At 37.9% G+C, this 20,929-nt stretch overlaps 1 protein-coding gene across 3 annotated transcripts in view; it reads right to left on the bottom strand.

The window, feature by feature from the left end:
- Nucleotides 1–20,929, bottom strand: part of LOC127794437 (starch synthase 3, chloroplastic/amyloplastic) — a 69,684-nt gene that overhangs the window by 5,744 nt on the left and 43,011 nt on the right. For all 3 annotated transcript variants that reach the window (XM_052325507.1, XM_052325508.1, XM_052325509.1), the window contains 8 exons: nucleotides 13,080–13,187; nucleotides 10,706–10,815; nucleotides 9,624–9,729; nucleotides 8,861–9,031; nucleotides 8,538–8,666; nucleotides 7,493–7,675; nucleotides 6,930–7,061; nucleotides 6,718–6,829 (listed from right to left, as the gene is read on the bottom strand). In XM_052325507.1, coding sequence (XP_052181467.1) covers nucleotides 6,718–6,829; nucleotides 6,930–7,061; nucleotides 7,493–7,675; nucleotides 8,538–8,666; nucleotides 8,861–9,031; nucleotides 9,624–9,729; nucleotides 10,706–10,815; nucleotides 13,080–13,187 — 1,051 coding nt within the window. The remainder of the gene's footprint in view (nucleotides 1–6,717; nucleotides 6,830–6,929; nucleotides 7,062–7,492; nucleotides 7,676–8,537; nucleotides 8,667–8,860; nucleotides 9,032–9,623; nucleotides 9,730–10,705; nucleotides 10,816–13,079; nucleotides 13,188–20,929) is intronic.

Raw genomic sequence — 20,929 nt, 5'->3', positions numbered from 1 at the left:
TGCTGAAATTAGAACTCAATTTAATTTGCCTATTCGTGTTCTTCGTAGTGATAATGCTCTTGAATATTTCTTTCTCCCATTTAAATCTTATATGGTATCCAATGGGATCCTTCACCAAACTTTGTGTCCTAGAACCCCACAACAAAATAGGGTGGCTGAATGTAAGAATCGTCATTTAATTGAGACAGACCGCACACTCCTCCTTCATATGCATATTCCGATTCAATATTGGGGTGATATTGTCTTAACTGCATGTTACTTAATTAACCGAATGCCATCTTCTGTCCTTAATGACCAGATTCCTCATTCTGTTCTTTTTCCTCGGATTGACTTATATTTTCTTCCCCCTCATATCATTGGGAGTACTTGCTTTGTTCACCATCTTGCCCTAGGTCGTGATAAGCTATCCGCTTGTTCCGTCAAATGTGTCTTTCTAGGTTATTCTCGCCTTCAGAAGGGGTATCGTTGCTACTCTCCTCGATTAACTTGATATTTTGTTTTAGCGGATGTTACCTTCTTTGAGTCATCTCCTTATTTTCCCTCTTCATCTGAGGTCTCTAAGTTTGTGTTTGCTGGATTACTTTTGTCTGTTTCTTTTCTTGACCTTTCACCATCTCCATCTCCATTGCCCTTTACCTCTCGCCTTGATCGCCCCGATCTTCAGGTCTATCAATGGCATCCACAAGCTGTGGCCCAACCAGCACCGCCTGTCGTCGCTAGTCCGAGGGAGCCGTCTCCTGACTCATCCTCTATGCCGATTAGTTCTTCCTCCTCTGGTCTGTCGCCTCTAGCTTCTGATCTTGACTTACCTATTGCTCTTCGTAAAGGTACTCGTCATTGCACCACTTTCCATCCCATTTCACATTTTGCTAGCTATGATTCTTTGTCCCTTGGATATTCTGTTTTAGTTTTGTCTTATCTTCTATTTTTCTTCCTAAATCTATTCCCGAAGCTCTTTCCCATCTAGGGTAGCGGGCTGCTATGGTTGAAGAAATGTTTGCCTTACATTCCAACAGGACTTGGGACTTGGTATCTCTTCCCAAGGGTAAGTCTATTGTTGGTTGTTGCTAGGTTTACGCAATTGAAGTTGGCCCTAACGACCCAATTGATCGTCTTAAGGCTCGGTTTGTTGCCAAAGGTTACACTTAGGTTTTTGGTCTTGATTAAGGCAGTACATTTTCTCTTGTTGCTAAGATCTCCTCTGTTCGCCTTTTCTTGTCCCTTGCTGCTATGTTTCATTGGCCCCTTCATTAATTGAACATAAAAATGCCTTCCTTCATAGCGATTTACAGGAAGGAGGTGTATATGGAGCAACCTTCTGGCTTTGTTGCTCAGGGGGAATCTAAGCTAGTGTGTCGCCTTCGAAAATCTTTATATGGTTTAAAATAGTCTTCTCGAGCTTGGTTTGATCGATTCAGTTCAGTTGTTCTTGAGTTTGGGTTAATTCGGAGTGAAGTTGATCATTCTATTTTTTATCGCTCTCAGTCTAACCATCACATTCTTCTAATGGTATATGTTGATGATATAGTACTTACAGGGGATGATGATGTTGGTATCACTGAATTGAAAGCACATCTTCACCAATAGTTTCAAACTAAGGATCTGGGTCCTTTGAAATATTTTTTGGGCATTGAGGTAACTTTGTCAAAGCAAGGCATCTATATTTCTCAAAGGAAGTATGCCTTGGATATGCTAGAGATAGGATTGCTTGGATGCAAGCCCATAGATACCCCTATGGATCTAAATATTAGGCTGTTACCAAGATGGGGGAGCTTTTCTCTTATCCTAGGCGCTACTGTCGACTAGGTGGAAAACTTAATACCTCCTAGTCACTCATCATGATATTTCATTTGCTATGAGTATAGTAAGTCAGTTCTTGGATTCACCTTGTGATAGCCACTGGGATGCAGTGATTTGTATTCTTCGGTATATTAAGACTGCCCCTAGTCGGGGTGTATTGTATCAAAATCATGGGCACAGTCAGATTGTGAGATATGTGGATGCTGACTGGGCAGGATCACCTAGTGACAGGCGATCCACATCTGGATATTGTGTATTTGTGGGTGGAAATCTAGTCTCTTGGAAAAGTAAGAAGCAAACTATTGTCGCCAGATCCAGTGCAGAAGCTGAATATAGGGCAATGGCCGCAAAAACATGTGAGCTAGTGTGGTTGAAACAATTAATTGAGGAGTTAATGAGTTACGCAGATTAAATCTATGCAATTGGTTTGTGACAACCAAGTTGCAATGCATATTGCTTCTAATCCTATGTTTCACGAGAAAACCAAACATATTGAAATTGATTGTCACTTTGTTAGAGAAAATGTACTCTCTAGGCTCTCTAGGGATATAGTTACAACATATGTAGGTTACAACGATCAATTTGTCAATTTACTCACCAAGTCGTTTAGAGGTCCTCGTGTGAATTATATTTGTACCAAACTAGGCATACTCAATATATAAGCTCCAGCTTGAGGGAGAGTGTTATATAAGATAAGTAAGGGGTATTAGTGTAATTATTCTAAATACTTGTATGCATGTATATACTCTTGTATTGTACACTTAGAGAAATATATAGATTATTTTATTCACATAACACAAATGATATCCAACACTTGTATACTGTGGTCTCCAATATCAAGAATCTCAAGCAAGAGACATCAATGGAATCTTATCCGGGGCAAGTTTGTGCACTCATGCAAAAATTTGATACTCTTCTTCCTGTTACTACAACCCACATCGAACAGATTTCTCAAAGAGAGAAATTTTTCATGGTTATTGCTCTCTCCAAATTGAAACCAGAATTTGACACCATCAGGCATCAAATATTGACTAGCTCCACTAATCCTACCATGAAGGACTTTTTCAAAATGTTGTTGAACATGTCAAGTGCGTATGGTATGTCCTCTTCCTCTATTATTGCCGGCTCTTCTACTCTTGTATATTAGGCTTCCAACTTAGGAGGAAACAAAGTCTTTATTGTTGTTCATCCAGCCGAATCTTTAGCTCTTGTGTCTCAAGCTCCCAACTTAAGAGGAAACAGAGGACGTAATAATCATTGCCCACGCCCATAGTGTACCTTTTGTCAAAAAATGGGTCATCTTAAGGAAATTTGTTGGAAGAAGCATTATCGACCAACTACTCCTCTTGCATCTCGGACATCCCGGGCAGCCAACATTGCACAGAGTGCCCCTAATCCAACATCGGGCCCTCCGACGATAACCCTACCTGCTACCAACTATGAGGCTTTCTTGAGATTCCAAGCGTGAAGCGTCTCAGCAATCTCCTAGTAATCCCATGGCTTGTGTTACTTAAAGCCCTTTTATTGGGTCTTGGATTTTGAACTCTGGTACCACCAATCACATGTGTAGTAATAAAGATCTTTTCTCTACCCTTACCTTCTCTAAACATTTACCCACAATCACCCTTATAGATGGCACCACAACGCCAGTTAAAAAGGATAGGGAAGACCTCTCCTACCTTCGCTTTCTCTTTAAATTTTGTCATTTATGTCTCACATACTCCTTTTAATCTGTTTTATGTTAGTCAGCTTACTAGAGAACTAGACTGTTCAGTAACCTTTACTTCCACTTCTATTTGTGTACAGGACCACAGTACAAGGATGACAATTGGCGTCGGGCGTGAGTCACAGGGACATTATCATCTTGTTGTGCCTAGTTTGCCGGTAGCCTGCACCAATGCAACTTCCCCAGACCTTTTCCACTCTCGTCTTGGTCATCCCAACCTCTCTAAACTAAAGAAGTTACTTCCTAGTTTGTCACCATTATCCACTTTTAATTGTGAGTCATGTTAGCGTGGTAAACACGCTTGTAGTTATTTTCCTAGTCACGTCCATAATAGGGTAGAGGCTTCATTTTCCCTTGTGCACTCTAATGTATAGGGGCCCAGTCAAGTCACCTCTACTTTGGATTTTTCATATTTCGTTACTTTTATTGATGACTTTTTTCATTGCACTTAGTTGTTTCTCATGAAGAGGTAGTCTGAATTGTTTTTTGTCTTCCAAACATTTACTACTGAAATAAAAACACAATTTGGAGTTTCTATACGTGCTTTCTGTAGTGATAATGCCCTTGAGTACTTTTCTCTCAATTTACTGCTTTCATGACTGCTAATGGCATCTTACATCAATCTTCATGTCCTTACATACTTCAACAAAATGGTATTACTGAGCATAAAAATCACCATCTCATTGAAACCACACGGACACTACTTTTACATACCAATTTTCCCACCAAATTTTAGGGAGATGTTCTTACTACATGTCATTTGATAAATCGCATGCCATTTTCAGTGTTACAGGACAAAATTTGTCATTCTCTTTTGTTCCCTATACAACCACTGTATTCTGTTCCCCTTCGTGTATTTGGATATACCTATTTTGTGCACTCTTTTCACCTGGACAGGATAAACTTACTGCTAAATCTCTCTCAAGTGTATTTTTCTCGACTACTCCCGGTTGTAGAAAGACTATAAGTATTACTCTCCTGAGTTAAACCGCTATCTTATGTTTGTTCATGTCATCTTCTTTGAACAACAGTCTTTCTTCTCGGTTGCTTAGCGCGATTCACAGAGTCTTGACCAAGTATTGCCTATTACTTTTTCTTCTCTTCCACTACCTTATTTGAGTCCGTTTGTCTCCTCTATGGACCCCCCACTACTATCTTCAAGTTCACATTCCACGAATTCGTCACTTCTTACATATCATCGTCGTCCTTAGCTCGTTACCGGCGCCAACATTCCCTCAAAACAGGACTCTCCTGACTCACTCTCTCCATTAGTAGTTTCTCCTGCCACAGATCCTAAGCCAAATAGCCTTCTTGTTGCTCTCCGTGAAGGTACAAGGTCTACTTGTAATCCACACCCTCTTTATAACTTTTTGTGCTATAACCGTTTGTCACCTATTTATAGTGTCTTTGTTTCGAGTCTTTCCTCTGTTTCTAGTCCTAAAATCACAGGTGAAGCCATGTCGCATCCTGGTTGGCGTCAAGGTATGTTTGATGAGATTGAAGCCTTACATTCAAATGGTACTTGGGATTTGGTGCTTTTACTACCAAGAAAGAATTTCGTTGGTTGTCCGAAAGTGGGGCCCGTTTGATTTCCAAAGGCGTTACACAACTCTATGGGCTGGATTACAATGATACATTCTCTCTTGTTGTTAAAATGGCCTCTGTTCGCCTTTTTCTCTCTACGGCTGCTATGCGTCATTGGCCGCTCTATTAGCTAGACATTAAAAATGCTTTTCTCCATGGTGATTTACAGGAAGAGGTTTATATAGAGCAATCACCTGATTTTGTTGCTCAATGAGAGTCCAATGTAGTCTGCAAACTCAAGAAGTCTCTCTATGATTTAAAACAATCTTGAAGAACGTGGTTCGACAAGTTTAGTACTGTGGTTCAAGCCTTTGGTCTCATCGAGAGTGAAGCTGATCATTCGGTTTTCTATCGACACTCCTCTTCTTTATGCATCTACCTTCTTGTTTATGTGGATGGCATTGTTATCACAGGGAGTGATTAGATTAGCAAACAGAAGCTGAAGAAACATCTACATTAGCACTTTTAAACCAAAGACCTAGGTAAACTCTGGTATTTCTTAGGTATTGAGGTTGCACAATCAAGAGATGGTATCTCAATTTCTTAAAGGAAGTATGCACTTGACATCTTAGAAGAAACTGGTATGGTAAACTGCAAACCGGTTGATAATCCAATGGACCCAAATGTCAAACTTTTGTCGGGACAGGGGGAGCTCCTTTCAGATCCTGGAAGGTATCTAAGACTGGTAGGCAAGTTGAACTATCTCACAGTCACTCATCTTAACATTGCTTTTGCTGAGAGTGTAACTAGTCAATTTCTCAGTTCTCCATGTGCTTTTCATTGGGATGTTGTTATCCGGATTCTGAGATACATCAAAAGAGCACCAGGTGAAGGGTTACTCTATGAGGATAAGGGACACATAGATATTTGTTGTTATGCAGATGCAGATTAAGCAGAATCACCTTCTGATCGTAGGTTAACCTCTGGGTATTGTGTTCTTATGGGAGAAAATCTAGTTTCTCGAAAAAGTAAGAAACAAAATGCAGTAACTAGATCCAGTGCAGAGGCAAAGTATCAGGCTATAGCTAATGCAACTTGGAGCTTGTCTGGCTTAAGAAACTCCTGCAAGAACTTAAGTTTTGTGAGGTGTCTCCTATGAAGCTTGTTTGTGGTAATCAAGCTACCTTGTACATTGCTTCCAATCCAATGTTCAATGAACGGACCAAATATATTGAAATCCACTATCACTTTATTAGAGAGAAGTTGGTTGAAGGTATTGTCATTACAGAGTTTGTTAAGTCCAATGATCAACTTGCAAATGTTTTCACCAAGTCTCTAAAGGGTCATCAGATAGAATATATCTGTAACAAGCTTGGTGCATATGATATCAATGCTCCAGCTTGAGGGGGAGTGTAGAGTTGTACATAGAATTGTTATTATGTCATGACTTATGTCATAAGTTAGTATTATGTCATGGTTTATGTCATGATATGTGCATATATAAGTGTACACTCTTTTAGTTGATAATAAGAGAAATTCCTCAAATATCTCTCTATATTTTCACAAGATCATTCAAACTAAACTTAAGTCCTGAATACAACAATATTGCTTAAACAATTTATTAACAAAGAAAGTAATCCCAAAATGAACATAAAAGGCCTACCAACCTCCAGTTTTTCGGACAACAGGTATTGAACCATATCTCATTGCTATCAATTGAGTTAGTCCACATGGCTCAAATATTGAAGGGACTAAGATGAAATCAGCACCAGCATATATCTAATAATATCAACAAAAAGTCAGTGGCATGGAATCATATCACAATTTGAGAGGTGAATTGAAATTTATAAATGTCAACATAAAATCCATAAAAGAATACCAGATGAGAAAGAGGCTCATCATAAGTCAAACAAAGGCGTGCCCGGTCAGCATGTGAAGAATGCAACTGATTTGCCAAATCAACAAAATCATTCTGAATGCGAGGATCTGGAGCAGAACCCAGCAATACAACCTGCAATGTTATGTTCCATCAGCATGGATAATGATTGCTGGTACAGCCTTTGCTTCTTAATTAAAATGGATTCATCATTTTATATCTATATATGGCATAATGTGTCTTGATCTTCAAATGCAGGTGAAAAAAGTCACATGAGAGAACTATGACATGAGAAAATGATAGAGAGAGGTGGCATTATGTCTACATGGCAATGCATGAATGAGAAAGAGAGTGAGTGTGCACATGTGTGTGCATAAGTGCCTGAGTGCGTGCGTGTGCGAGAGAGAGAGAGAGAGAGAGAGAGCAAATACATACAGAAGTCACGAAGTTCAAAATTTCCAAGTTTATGGAGAATGGATCTATATCGAAGTACCAATTTTGTCTCTAGATAAAATATTACCTTATTTATTGTTTTCAATTGAAAGAACAGAAAGATCATTGATTACCTGACCATTGCGCTCAAGAGTACGCCTAATAGCATGCTTGATGAGGTGGATCCCTTTTTGATGAGTTAAGCGAGTAATAACCCCTACTAGAGGCAGATCATCCCTTTTCAAACCAAGTTTTTGCTGCAAGGCTTGCTTGGCAGCCCTTTTCCCTTCAACAACATTTTCTGCAGTGTAAGATATCTGCAACAAAATATCACAAGAATTATCCACAATGTATGGGAAGTGGAAAAAATTGTGCGATAGTTAATCTAAAAAATGCAATACCTTGGGAAGTGAAACAAAGAAAAGATTTTGAGCACCAATTCCAAACTTATATTCAAAAAGTATAGATTAGCCTAATATTACAGCCTCTTATATAAATTGGTCAAGTACCCATGTAAGTGATGACTTGGCATCTGGGACAATATATGAGATATATGTTTCATATGATTAGATGAATATGATCTCCACAAATATTAGGAAAGGAACCCAACAATACATATCAAACTCTTTAAAAACTCCAGCTCAAAATGCAAGCATGTGACTGCATGTGCACAAATTAAACCCACACTTAACACACATGGAACAAGATACAAAATGAGAAACAAACATGTAAACAAGTCTCAAGACCTCCTACAAGTGGAGCTCTAACCTGATGTTAACATTAGTTCCAAAAGCTCAATTTATTATGAAAGGGATTCAACAAATATATATCAAGTGTCCTGACTAACAAAAGATGTATTCTATGCATAAAAGTTGTAAGCTAGTTTGCAAACACCATGCCACATTAAACAGATAAAAGAATATAATTCAAAAGTTTAAAATTTATACAAGAGCCTGTGTCTTTAGACATGAGAACTAGGCAAAGCCCAGATGCTCCTAATAGTTGTTCATGGCTAGTCCTAATTAGTTAAATTAATTAAATAGTAAATTAACATGGTAACTTTCTCCCTAAATTGGAAATGCAAATTAAAGTGGATCAAAATGGACAGAAACAGAGAGAAGAGAGTAGGCAAAAGCATCTGAAGAAGAGAGAAGAAATTAAGACTACTATAGCACTTACTGGAATAAATTTATCATTATATGGGTCCCATAAATCAGGGTCAATTCCATTTAATATACCATGGAACTTGTACAAGTGAGGAGCAATTGCAGGGTTTCCAGAAACCTCCTTTGAGTAAGTATTTGAGACCTGCACATGTACATGAATACGAACAAATCAACAATCCATCAAAATAAAGTAACCCAGCATCACAAGGAATGAAGTCTTGCCATTTTGTTCATGCTACTAACTTCTTAACAGCATGATAAACAATACAGAAAAGTAGAGAACTGCTGCCTATAACATAACAGAAACATCATTTAAGAAATTAAAAAAGTACTAACAGTTGTAGCCTTGTCTGAGTATGCCATTGCTTTGCTGATGAAGGATGCTCCAAATTCAAGGTTATGAATTGTAAAGACAACTCGAGCTTTACTAAGACCATAGTGCATATAATGATCTTTAAACAACCATGCAACTGGAGCACTAGACCAATCATGACAATGAATGATATCCTGCCAAAGTTAAGAAACAAAGAAAGCAGTTAAAACAGGATTTAGAAAGCAAAAAAGGCAACAGGACAAGATGTTACAGAAAACACTCCATACATTAATCTGTGCATGCCTCTCAAAATATGTTACTAAAGAACGGTGGTTCTTACCCAATGTCAAAGAAGAAAGTGCTTGATTCTATCAGCGACAGAAGAAAAGAGAGAGAGAAACAAAAAAGGAAAAAAGAAAGAAAGACTAGAAGAATGCATGGTAATACCAACAAAACCTATAACTTAAAATATAATTTGTTTTCTAAGGAAAACCTATTTGGATACTTCCATTCTGCATTTAAAAATTTCATATTCACAGAATATGTATAAGAAAATACACATGAAAGCATGCACTGCTTATTAAAACCTAAGATATCAACAGAAATATAAACAGTAATAGAGGAAACATGGCATCTGAGTTTTGTATTGAATATTTTCCCTGATTTCAACAAATAGGGATGATGGAAATTTAGCTACTTGCCTTCTAAGCTTAGTACTTATGTCAACAAATAGGCAACCAAATTTTTCCAAAACTAATTCAATAAAAGTAAAATCATAAAACTTACAGGATGAAATCCACTTTGGAGAAGAAATTCAAGAGCAGCATGGCAAAAGAAACCAAATCTCTCTGCATCATTTCGACAACCATATATACAACCTGTCCAAAAAAATCTACAGGAGAAAAGAAATTAATAAAATCTCAGTTATAACTTTTTCCATAGTTTAAACAGTGTTGAATTGTTAACTACCATCTCCTCTAAAAGAATAAGCTTGTAGATGGAGGGTTAATTCTATTTTTTACATTATCATTTTTACTCACAATATGCCCTCTCATGTGTGGCTAGTTTTTATTGCATAACTAGTGCAAAGACGTGCAACAATTTAAATATCAAGTCAACCATGAGGTTCGAACTTAGGATCTTTTGCCTACTCTGATATCATGTTGAATTATTAACCACCATCTCATCTAAACTGTAAGTTATCTTTTATAATATAATTTTTACTCTCAGCAAATAGAATGCTGCAACTGAAATTCTGAGATAAGCTGCCAAACAATCAGGTAGAGAGGTTGTCTGGGAGATTAATTAATCAGGTGTCTTTTTTTTTTTTTTTCTTTTGCTGAAAATCAAGTGTCTTGGTTGAGTTACAAGGAGATGTTCAGGGCCACTACGTTCCAACATAGAAACTGATATGGAGGTCATTCTTTTTAACTGTAGTAAGAAATAAATAAATAAATAAAAGGAAGAAAAAATGCCGAATCATGAAAGCAGAAGCATATGTTAATTCTTCAAATATTTCACCTATTTGCATCCCTTTCAAATTCCACCACCTGGTACTAAGGTGTTTATTGTCTTAGTCATTAAATTTTTTTTATATCACATCTGGAACAGTTGGGCACTGTTGTGTAGCTGAACTCTCATCTAAAATAAGCTGCATGATCTGCAATTTGCATTTTAGCCCATCTATTACAATAGCAGTTTTAATAAATAATTATTTGTAGGGTCATAAAGGCATCAGAAAATCTACCATATCCTCCTCATTGCAAAGAATCATATATGAACACCCATAACCGAAAATAATATAAAATAAAGAATACAGTCAGACAGTACCAGGAAATTATCCATTGGGACAGAGATTAAGGACCTACCTATTTTGAGGCTCCAAAAAGTATACGGGAAGGCCCTCCACATTCCCAGTCCAGACTTTTATTTCAGTCCCACCCCAGGAAAAGCTTTTCAAAAACTGGAAGTCTCTCACCTGTCCCAAAACATGTATATTATGTAACAACAGACATATAACTTGTAGAAAAGTTCAATTAAAATGTAAAAAAAAAAAGGGAAGAAGAATAACAAAACATGCAAGGACAAAATAATAAACAGTAAACACCATTCCAGGAGTATGTTAATAAGAATCCAAGTACCCAGAGATCAACTAACAAATCTATCTTTCTTCTTCTTTATAACATTTCCACATATTTACAACATATTTTTCTAATTATTTCTGTATTTATCAACTTTGGGGTAGGAAAATGAGAAATTAGACAAGACTTCCTTTTCTATTCAAATTTTCTGCAGTTCTAAATGAATGGTTCAGCTTTTCTTTTCTATTTAAATTTTATGAGAGAATATAGAAAATAAGAAAAGAAAGAAGCCAGAGACAGTAACATAGAACAAAGACAGTGCCTCCACATCAAGTTATTAGTAACCCTGCAGAGGGAGATTTTCTGCTTGTTCTTCTTCCCTTTTTTTATTTTTTATTTTTGGGTTGCTTGGGTGGGTTTTTTTTTGGTGGTGGTGGGGGGGGGGGGGGGGGTGTCAAACTAGAAAGAAATCAGGTGCCCTATATGAATGCATACCTCTTGTGTATAGCAGTTTCAGCACTTTTTGGATTATACTTCATCCCTCAGCCAAAAGAAAACAATAGAAACCAATAATAGAGGCAAGAAGCCTAGAAAATCATGATGACACTTAATAGTTAATACTATTATAAATGATCCTCAAGGCCTTAGTAAGCCAAATAGCATATTTAACCCTATTGGGACAATCTTAGAAGGCATAAAACCTAATGCTGTATGAAAAATTTCAATTTCCCCCAGTTGAGGAACCAACCAATAATCAACTAGTCATCTTTACATCCAGCACTATGTTAATATATTGCAAAGCACCATGCTATATACTGAAATTTCTAAAACATAAAAAATCAAAACCAAAACATAATCATCATCATCACAAGCCTTAATCCCACTAGGTGGGGTCAGCTAATATGAATTCTAGTTCTCCAATCATCTTTATCCATGGCCATATCTCTTGTAAATCCATTTTATTCCATGTCTTGCCAAAGAGTTTCCTACCAAATGTCTTTTATTTCATTCCACTTATCTCATTATGTGTCCATTAATCTTCTTCTCACATGTCTAAACCATCTTAATGATGTCTTATGCATCTTATCTTCACTAGCACCACTCCAATCTTAATACAAAGAATTTGATTTCTAATTTTTTTTTCTTATATGGTTGCACATCCACCCTAACATTCTCATCTCAATCATGCTCATTTTGCTCATGTTGGCAAGCTTAATTGCCAACATATCGTGCCATACAGAAAATGATGTTATAGCGGCCTTAAAAGAATTTTATTATCACATAAAATCTTGGATGCACTTCTCCACCTTTAACCATCATGACTTAGTTCTATGAGTAACATCCTCAATAATCTACCTTTAGATTATAATTTATCCAAATTATCTACTGATCTTTTCTAGGAATCCTAATCCTGTGTCATAAAATCAGTGCATGTAAGGTAGCAGTGACAACAAATGCTTACAATTTTAACCATCAGCTATTAGTTCCAATGGTAAACTCTTACCAATTCCAGAGAAGCATGGGGTACAAGTTGAGACCACAACATGATAATCCATGAATGAGTCAGAAGGTAACAATAACAACATATCATGCCTTAATCCTATGTCTGTTAATGAACTCTAGCTGACATGAATTAGAAGATAATGATTAAAAAAGGAGTTTCAGAACATGTTATAACACATCCAACAAAAAAGTGCAACGAATGTCCTAATTCAATCTTTTCGTTATATATGTATATCCTATTGAAGTCAAATATTTTTTTATTGGGATTACATGTCTTCCTAAAATACCAGAGTCTAAAGAGGAAAACAGGAAAACTCACAATCAAATCAACTTGAGGGCCAACCGGCATAACTGGCAAAGACCTTGGACATTGTATTAAAACTCGCAATTGAAGCCCATTTCATTGATTGAATGGAGTATCAGTAAATTTGTGAGTCGCTGATGCTTCAGAAAGGCTTCCAGTGGAGGGAGTGGAGCTAATCTAGAGTATTACATATATCGCATAGCATGTTTTGAAAGTAAACTCCATGAATAAGTAACAAGGAGATAGTCTTGAGAAGAGATGTCTATACAACCACATATTACCAATGAAGATTGCATCTCTATGTCAACATACACAAGAAATAACAGATGAAGACTACAGCAACAGCAAACTTACATTGCTAAGGTTTAAACAATCATACTTTGGAAGGATGATGTCAACATTATGGTTCAAATCTTGAACAGCACGAGAAAGACTAGTGACAACATCACCAAGGCCTCCAACCTGCAAAATAATTGGACATAACATGAGAAGAAAGAAAGAACAGTGAAGAAGGGGATTTAATCGAACAAGAAAGGATGAATAAATAGCATGAGTAGATCATGAATAGATTTGGCAAATGCTTCACAAGTGCAACAATTCATAAGTATCATTTTGTAACAATTCATATATCACAAGAGCAGCTTAAAAAAATGCTTCATAAAGAAAATTTGGGACTCTTTCCCAAACATATAACAAATACCATTGGCTAATCTTGGAAGACAACCTAGTTTGCTATGAACAGTCAACCATACTGTCATGACCCTAGGAGCAATAAAGGGGTATGATTGTAATAGGGTATAATAGTTTGTTAGGGATATTTGGCAATTTGTTAGGAGCACATGGGTGCTGTTAGAAATTAGTTAAGCAGCTAGCTATGCCTATAAAAAGGCCAATTGTAAGAGGAGAGAATTATGTTTTGAACTGAGAATTGAATAGTATGATTTCCTTCCTCTAAACTCTCTCCCTCTCTCTCTCTCTCTCAATCTTTCCCTCCCTCACTTTCTATTCTTCCCTATTCTTCTTCTAAATTCTCCCTTCATTCTTCCAATTTCCAATCCAACCCTAGGCTAAACCCTAGTTTCATGACAAAATGGTATTAGAGTCATCGTTCTTCAGTTGTGGTTCATAGGTGGTTCCAACGATGTTTCCAATGACTTCCAGAAATGAATTCAGGCACAGTCACTTAAATTCCGAAGTAGCTTGCAGTAGTACAGGAGACGATTGATTTTTAGAAAGTGATCCCAATGCATGAAGGTGATTTACGATTGTCGTAGCACTTAGGTTTGGAGTTCGGAAGGCGGAATTTGACAGTGGTCTAGCCAAGCAAATTCCGATCGGTTATAGGCTATTGCTTCCTGACGTGGTTAATTCCCAACACCGATCTCTTGGTTGGAATTGTAGAGGAAAAGTACAAGGTTCGACTGGTGAAGGCGGAGCAGCAGGTTGATTCGCTGTTGTTCTTTGAGTTGTATAGTCCGTCAAGGAAGGTGAAGCAAAGCTGGTAGATCGCGACTATAGTAGGCGGTGTATAGAAGTGGTTTCAATGTCAAAGTTCGAGTGACTTTGGAAGCTATGAGTAAGGCAATCTCAATTGGAATTGAGAGCGAGCCAAGTGACTACTAGCGATCTAGACAACGAGTGCGATTTAGAAAGGCAATTTCCATAACTTTCGGTGCGAACTTGGAAGCGAAGTGGGAGGTTGACTCTCGGCTGCAAAACTCGGTAATTCTTGCTTGTAATTGACGTGCGAAGCGGGTCAAGCGATTTCTAGCTTGAATCCAACAAATTGTATCGATTGCATCAGAGTCGATCAGCATAGAAGACAGATTCCGCTGGGCGATTCTAAATTGGAAGGTGATTGGGTGGCGACCGGTGCAAGGAGGAATTGGACTTGGATTGATCGAGCAGCGATTTCGACAGAATTAGCGAGTTCCAACATTCCAGTGAATCTGGGTGGGCTCTCGGTGGAGGATTAATTCTCACCCTTCGTGATTTCAGTAGATTTGAGTTCGAGTATTGAAGACGAATCCGCCGTGACTCTCGGTCGCGAAATTCAAGAAGCGTGAGTTGCATTAGAGTCGTGCAACGTGCCGAGTGGCACCGACTAGATCCAAGTCGTTGTGTGTGCGTGATAGAGGCAAGCAAACCCAGGCGATCTTGGATGTTGCTCCTTAGCAACAAATCTCAGCCACTACCCAGCTTCCGATTCCTCTTACTGCCGCTAAATTCTATGGGGTCTTAGCCAAATTATAAGAGGCTAAAGTCCAAGATTGCAAGATCGATTGGGTGGTAGGAGGTGGACAAACAGTTCTGGCCCAGATTGAGAAGGATTAAGGCGACTTGTCCGTGGCTCCGGTGAAGGGATTGAGCAGCGAATCAGTGAAGAGGAATTCTGCAGGTGGTAATTCCAATCAAATTCTAGACTACTAGTAAGGTAAACAAAGGGTAATTTTGACTTTGAATTCTGGTTAACTTTGTTTGAATTGGAGAGGCAAAGAAGAGCAGTATGTATATAGCTCCTTGGTCTTAAAAGTATGTTGATTGTGAAAAATCGACTAAGGGGAGCAGTGCACGTAGGGGACCATTGGAGCATCAATTGCAGCAGAAGAATGCCTCATTTTCAGTTGGAATGGAGCCTCAATGGCAGCCAAAGAAGGCTGCATTTTCAGTTGACAGCAACAAGGATAAGGAGCAATGTAGCCAGAAGCCTTATGCATGGGAAAAGAAGTTGGATAATCAATTCAATCAAAGGCGCAAGGATACAAGCAGTATGATACATGATACGAACAAGGAATTCGGTCGTATGATACACGAGCAATTACAGGAGTTTGTGATGATACTAATTAAGAAGTATCATTACAACTTTCCCACGGAATTCTTTGATGATTATCGCGGAAGTTCTAACCGAGAGGAGTCTCTTAAAATGGGGCAGCCTAATTAGAGATTTGGAGATCGGGGCTTGTCTAATGTGGTGGAGGAGTTCAACAAAATCAGGCAGGTAGGGTCAGTGATGGAGTACCAATTGAGGTTTGAAGAGCTGATGGCCTTGATGCTTAATCATAACCCCTGTTTAACAAAGTCATGTTTCGTTTCAAGCTTCTTAATTGGCTTGAACGAAGAGTTGAGGCCAATGGTAACGGTGCTTCAGCCCAAGACTCTCGAGCATGATGCTGATAGTGTCAGGCTCCAAGAATTAACATTGGAAGCACTAAAGAAGAAACTGAGAGATAGAGATGATGATGGAACAACATGGGATCAAGCAAATCCGATTGAAAGACCTGAACAATCTCATATTGGCTCTACAGAAACTGACCCTAAGGCTGATGAACTTGGACCAACAATAAGGAAGAAGCTAGAGGTTGAGAAAAAGCATTCTTCCGATGGGATTTTCGTTCTGAAGTAGGCTGAACTATCCTTAACTTGGGATAAAATAGGCAACGAGAAGGTGAAGACAACACTAGCTGGAGGAAAGTTAAGGGATATAGCGGAAGAAGCCGAAGGTTTTGCCGAAAGGAACAAAACTTCCGCTACTATGTTGTTTCTTACTTCCACTGGAAAATTCAAGTGGTTGTCTACTGTAGGGTGGAATGAACCAATGGCTAATTGTGTTCTTAAAGTGGAGACCAATCTTGGTTGGATAGTTATTATAGAAGGTGAGTGTAGTGAACTTAAAACTCAATCAGGTTGCTCCTATTGAAGTTCTAGGCCAAATTACAATTGAGATTGATCTTAGACACTTAAGAATGAGGAAGAAGAAGAGGCCTAGAAAGAGAAAGAAATAAAGAAAGGTAAATCAGATAGAGAAGGCGGGAATTGGATGAAGTAATAGCTACTTACTGCAAATTCTTGGGGACAAGAACTCTCTCAAGAAGGGGGAAATTGTCATAACCCTAAGAGCAATAAAAGGGTATTATTGTAATAGGGTATAATAGTTTGTTAGGGATATTTGGCAATTTGTTAGGAGCGCATGGGTTCTATTAGAAATTAGTTAAGCAACTAGTTATGCCTATAAAAAGGCCAATTGTAAGAGGAGAGAATTATGTTTTGAATTGAGAATTGAATAGTCTGATTTCCTTCCTCTAAACTCTCTCTCTCTCTCGATTTTTCCCTCCCTCACTTTCTGTTCGTCCCTATTCTTCTTCTAAATTCTCCCTTTATTCTTTCAATTTCCAATCCAACCCTAGGCTAAACCCTAGGTTCATGACACATACGATCTCAGAAAAGATATCCATCTTCCATAAAAGCATCTCTAGTGCATAGGACTCACTACCTCACAAGAATTGTGGAAGGTTGTTTTGTACATAGCCTTACTGTAGGAAATTTCTGATTCTTTCTTTCTCAACTTCAGAATAACTTTACAACGGGATTTTAAGGTTAATCCAAGAACCTCTATAAGGAAATTAAGTACCCTTCTAAGGAAACTATACAAAAAAAGGAAACTGACAAAAACGAAACATTCATTATCTTCACAATGAATGTTTCTGCAATAGGAAATTGGAATCAAGGAGCTGCTGCAGAATTTTATATATTTAGTCAACCTAATCGAGTACATCTGCCAACTATTGGAATGACCTGGCAGATTATTTGAGTGGGTTGTAATTTCTTTACTGTCAAAACTTCAGTTTTTCTTTATTTCAAGACTCCTCCCAAACTGGCATGAATATGTTTTCCATTAACAGCTTGCCTACTAAATTATCAAATTGTCTTGTGTAATCCTTTGGTCAAAATATCTGCCACTTGCTGGAGGTAAGAACATATGACATGCAAATAAGGCCTGTTTCAATTTTCTCCTTAATGAAATATTTATCCACTTCTACATGCTTTGTTCTATTATGGAGAACTAGATTATGAGCAATTACAATAGCAGCCTTATTATCAAAGTAGAGCTCCATTGGAGATGAGGTTGAGACCTTTAATTCTTCCAAAAGTCATTTAATCCACATCATTTCACATATTCCCAGTGCAACTGATCTAAATACAGCTTTTCTGCACTACTCCTAACAACCAGACTTAGTTTTTTACTTCTCCAAGTAACCAAATTACCTCCAACAAATGTGTAGTAGCCTAATGTGGGTCTTCTGTTTACAACACTTCCTGTCCAATCTGAATCAGTATATGCTTCTATTTGCAACTGGTCTCTTTTCTTGAAATATGGTCCTTTACACAGAGTTCCCTTCAAGTATCTCAGGATTCTATACACAACTTCAAAATGATCTTGACCAGGAGAATGCAAAATTAATTTACCAAGCTTACAACAAATGCTATGTCAGGTCTAATGTGCGATAGGTATATCAGTCAACCCACTAATCTTTGATATATTTCCCTATCTTTCACCTGTTCAGCAACAGCAGGTTGAAGCTTCAAATTATGTTCAATTGGAGTTTCAGCTGCCTTGCATCTCAACATCTCGATTTCATCAAGTAAGTCCAACACATACTTACGTTGATTAACAAAGATACCTCCTTCGGACCTAGCAAATTCCATTCCAAGGAAATACTTCAATACTCCGAGATCCTTGATTTCAAAGTCTTCAGCAAGTTTTCTTTTCAATTTTTCCATTTCTGCAGTGTCATCACCTGTTATGTTTATATCATCAACATAGACAATTAAAATATTTACCTTCCTTTGAGTGCTTATAAAATAGTGTATGGTCAGCCTGATTTTGGATATATCCGTGGCTCTTTACTGCTCTCTCAAAATGTTCAAACCAGGCTCTAGTGGACTGTTTAAGACCATATAATGACTTTTTCAACTTACAAACCTTTTCTTTGCCATGTTTGCCCTTAAAACCTGGGGGGAAGATCCATAAAGACTTCTTCCTCCAAATGCCCATTTAAAAATGCATTCTTGACATCTAACTAGTGCAAGGGCTAACTGAAGTTTACAGCTCCAGACAACAATATCTAGATAGAATTTATTTTTGTCACATGAGCAAAAGTCTCTTGATAATCTATCCCATAGGTGTGTAAAGCCTTTTGTCACAAATCTTGCTTTGTAACGTTCAACACTCTCATCAGCCCTACATTTAACAGTAAAAACCCACTTGTACCCTACTATTTCTTATCTTTGGGCAAGTTAACTATTTCCCATGTACCACTTTTGGAGATCCATATCAACCAATCAACTGGTTTGGTTCCTATGATTATGTTGGAGATCCATATCAATCAATCAACTGGATTAGTCCCTATGATTGTGGGATTATTCCCATAATTGTGGTTTGACTTTTTTGTACATATTTGATTTGATTCCAGTTGTTATACTTCCTATTTCATAGTTTCCTTTTGTATTTTTTCCTGTTTTGTAAATCTTCTATTATATATAAAGAGTGATTGACCCTACTGTAAATGTAAGAGAAATTATCAGTCTCTACAAGGTATTAGAGCCTCTTTCCTCGAGCTTCTTGTTTTATCTTTAAGACCTTAATCACCACCGCTACATTCCACAATCCTGCCTTCATTGCAATTTTTCCCTTGCTGTGATTCTGCAATGCATGGTTCTGCCTTCATTCCACGGTTCTTCATCTGTGTCACTGTCAGGCTTTTATCGCCAGCATTTTTCCATCCTTCCAGTTCCTTTCCCAGCCTTCATTACCAAAAGACTTCCCAGCACTTCTATTCATCTCTTGTCTTGACAAGATACATCTTCGGTTTCAGCAACCAGCAACCCTAGTACCACTTCGGCTAATCCTAACACTGGTATACGGTTTGGAGCAACTAACAGCAGTACAACACGTGATCTCCAAAACCTGAACCCATCCTACAGGTTAGATGGAAGAAATTATTTGCAGTGGTCTCAAGTGGTGAGAACATTCTTGAAAGGAAAAGGAAAACTCAGTCATCTTGATGGAACGAGTCCCCAACAAGATGATCCCAGATTTGCAGCATGGGATGAGCAGGACTCTGCAATCTTGTCGTGGCTGTGGAATTCCACACAGCCTGAAATCAGCCACAACTGCATGTTCTTATCAACTACCAAGGAGGTATGGTACAGTGATCCCATCTCCATCTGGAGCACAGCCCTTAACTCAGGTCTTGGTACGGTGATCCCACCTCCATCTGGAGCACACCACTCGGGAAAATCTGCCTGACTTGTTGAAGCAATTTCCCAAGGTTTTGGGTCTACTCTAATTCTTGGGGACAATAATTGTTTGAAGATGAGGGAAAATTGTCATGATCCCAGGGGTAGGAAAGGAATATCAATAAATTATAGTTGGTAGTTATAAACAGTTAAGTAACTATTAAGAGGAGATTATATATGTAACCAAAGGTGGAAGGAGAAGGGCATTAAATAACAGAATTATTCTTTTCTCTCTCTCTCTCTCTCTCTCTCTCTCTCTCTCTCTCTCTCTTCCTATTTTGTTCTATTCCAGAATTCCATAATTGTCTAAGCCCAATTCTTGAGGCTTGACAAGAGGTTGAACGAAACCTAGCTCTGATTCCATGTAGGACATTTCTAATTCTTTCTTTCTCAACTTCAGAATAACTTTACAATGGGATTTTAAGGTTAATCCCCAAACCTCTATAAGGAGATTAACTACAAAGTCAACAAGCTTCTAAGGAAACTATACAAAAAAGGAAACTGACCAAAAGAAAAACATTATCTGTACAATGAATGTTTTTGCAATAAGAAATTGGAATCAAGGAGCTGCGGCAGAATTTTTTATATTCAATCAACCTAATCGAGTAAATCTGTCAGCTATTGGAATGAGCTGGCAGATTATTTGAGTGGGTTGTAATTTCTTTACTGTCAAATCTTCATCTTTTCTTTATTCAACACTTACCCATGCTTTTTGCAAAGAGGTTATTTTTGAAGCTCAAACCCATGACCATGTCTAATCCGAAACGATCAACCTTAACACTACTAACAAGGCACCCCCTATCCATCAACCAGATGACACCTCAAAAATGATAAGAAGGTGAAAGAAAATAAGGACAAGCCAAAGACAGAAAAAACAGGCAGCATTTATCAATGACTTGTGGAAACCCAATATACACCTCTTCTTCAATTAATATTACATTAAACAAGTAATAATTCATAGAACATCATAAGATTGGAATCTCAATATGCCTCCCCAAAACAAAAAGTTGTAGATGTACATCACTGCCACAGACCACTCATGGCCACAATAAGATGCCGCAAGTAAAGACAGTCTTGTAACTTAGTCCAAGTATATTCTTGATCCAACTTTTATCAGAGGTTAACTT

This window comes from Diospyros lotus, chromosome 2, assembly GCF_014633365.1.
Source record: "Diospyros lotus cultivar Yz01 chromosome 2, ASM1463336v1, whole genome shotgun sequence".
Classification (NCBI taxonomy): Eukaryota; Viridiplantae; Streptophyta; class Magnoliopsida; order Ericales; family Ebenaceae; genus Diospyros; species Diospyros lotus.
This window is presented reverse-complemented; position numbering and strand designations above follow the sequence as displayed.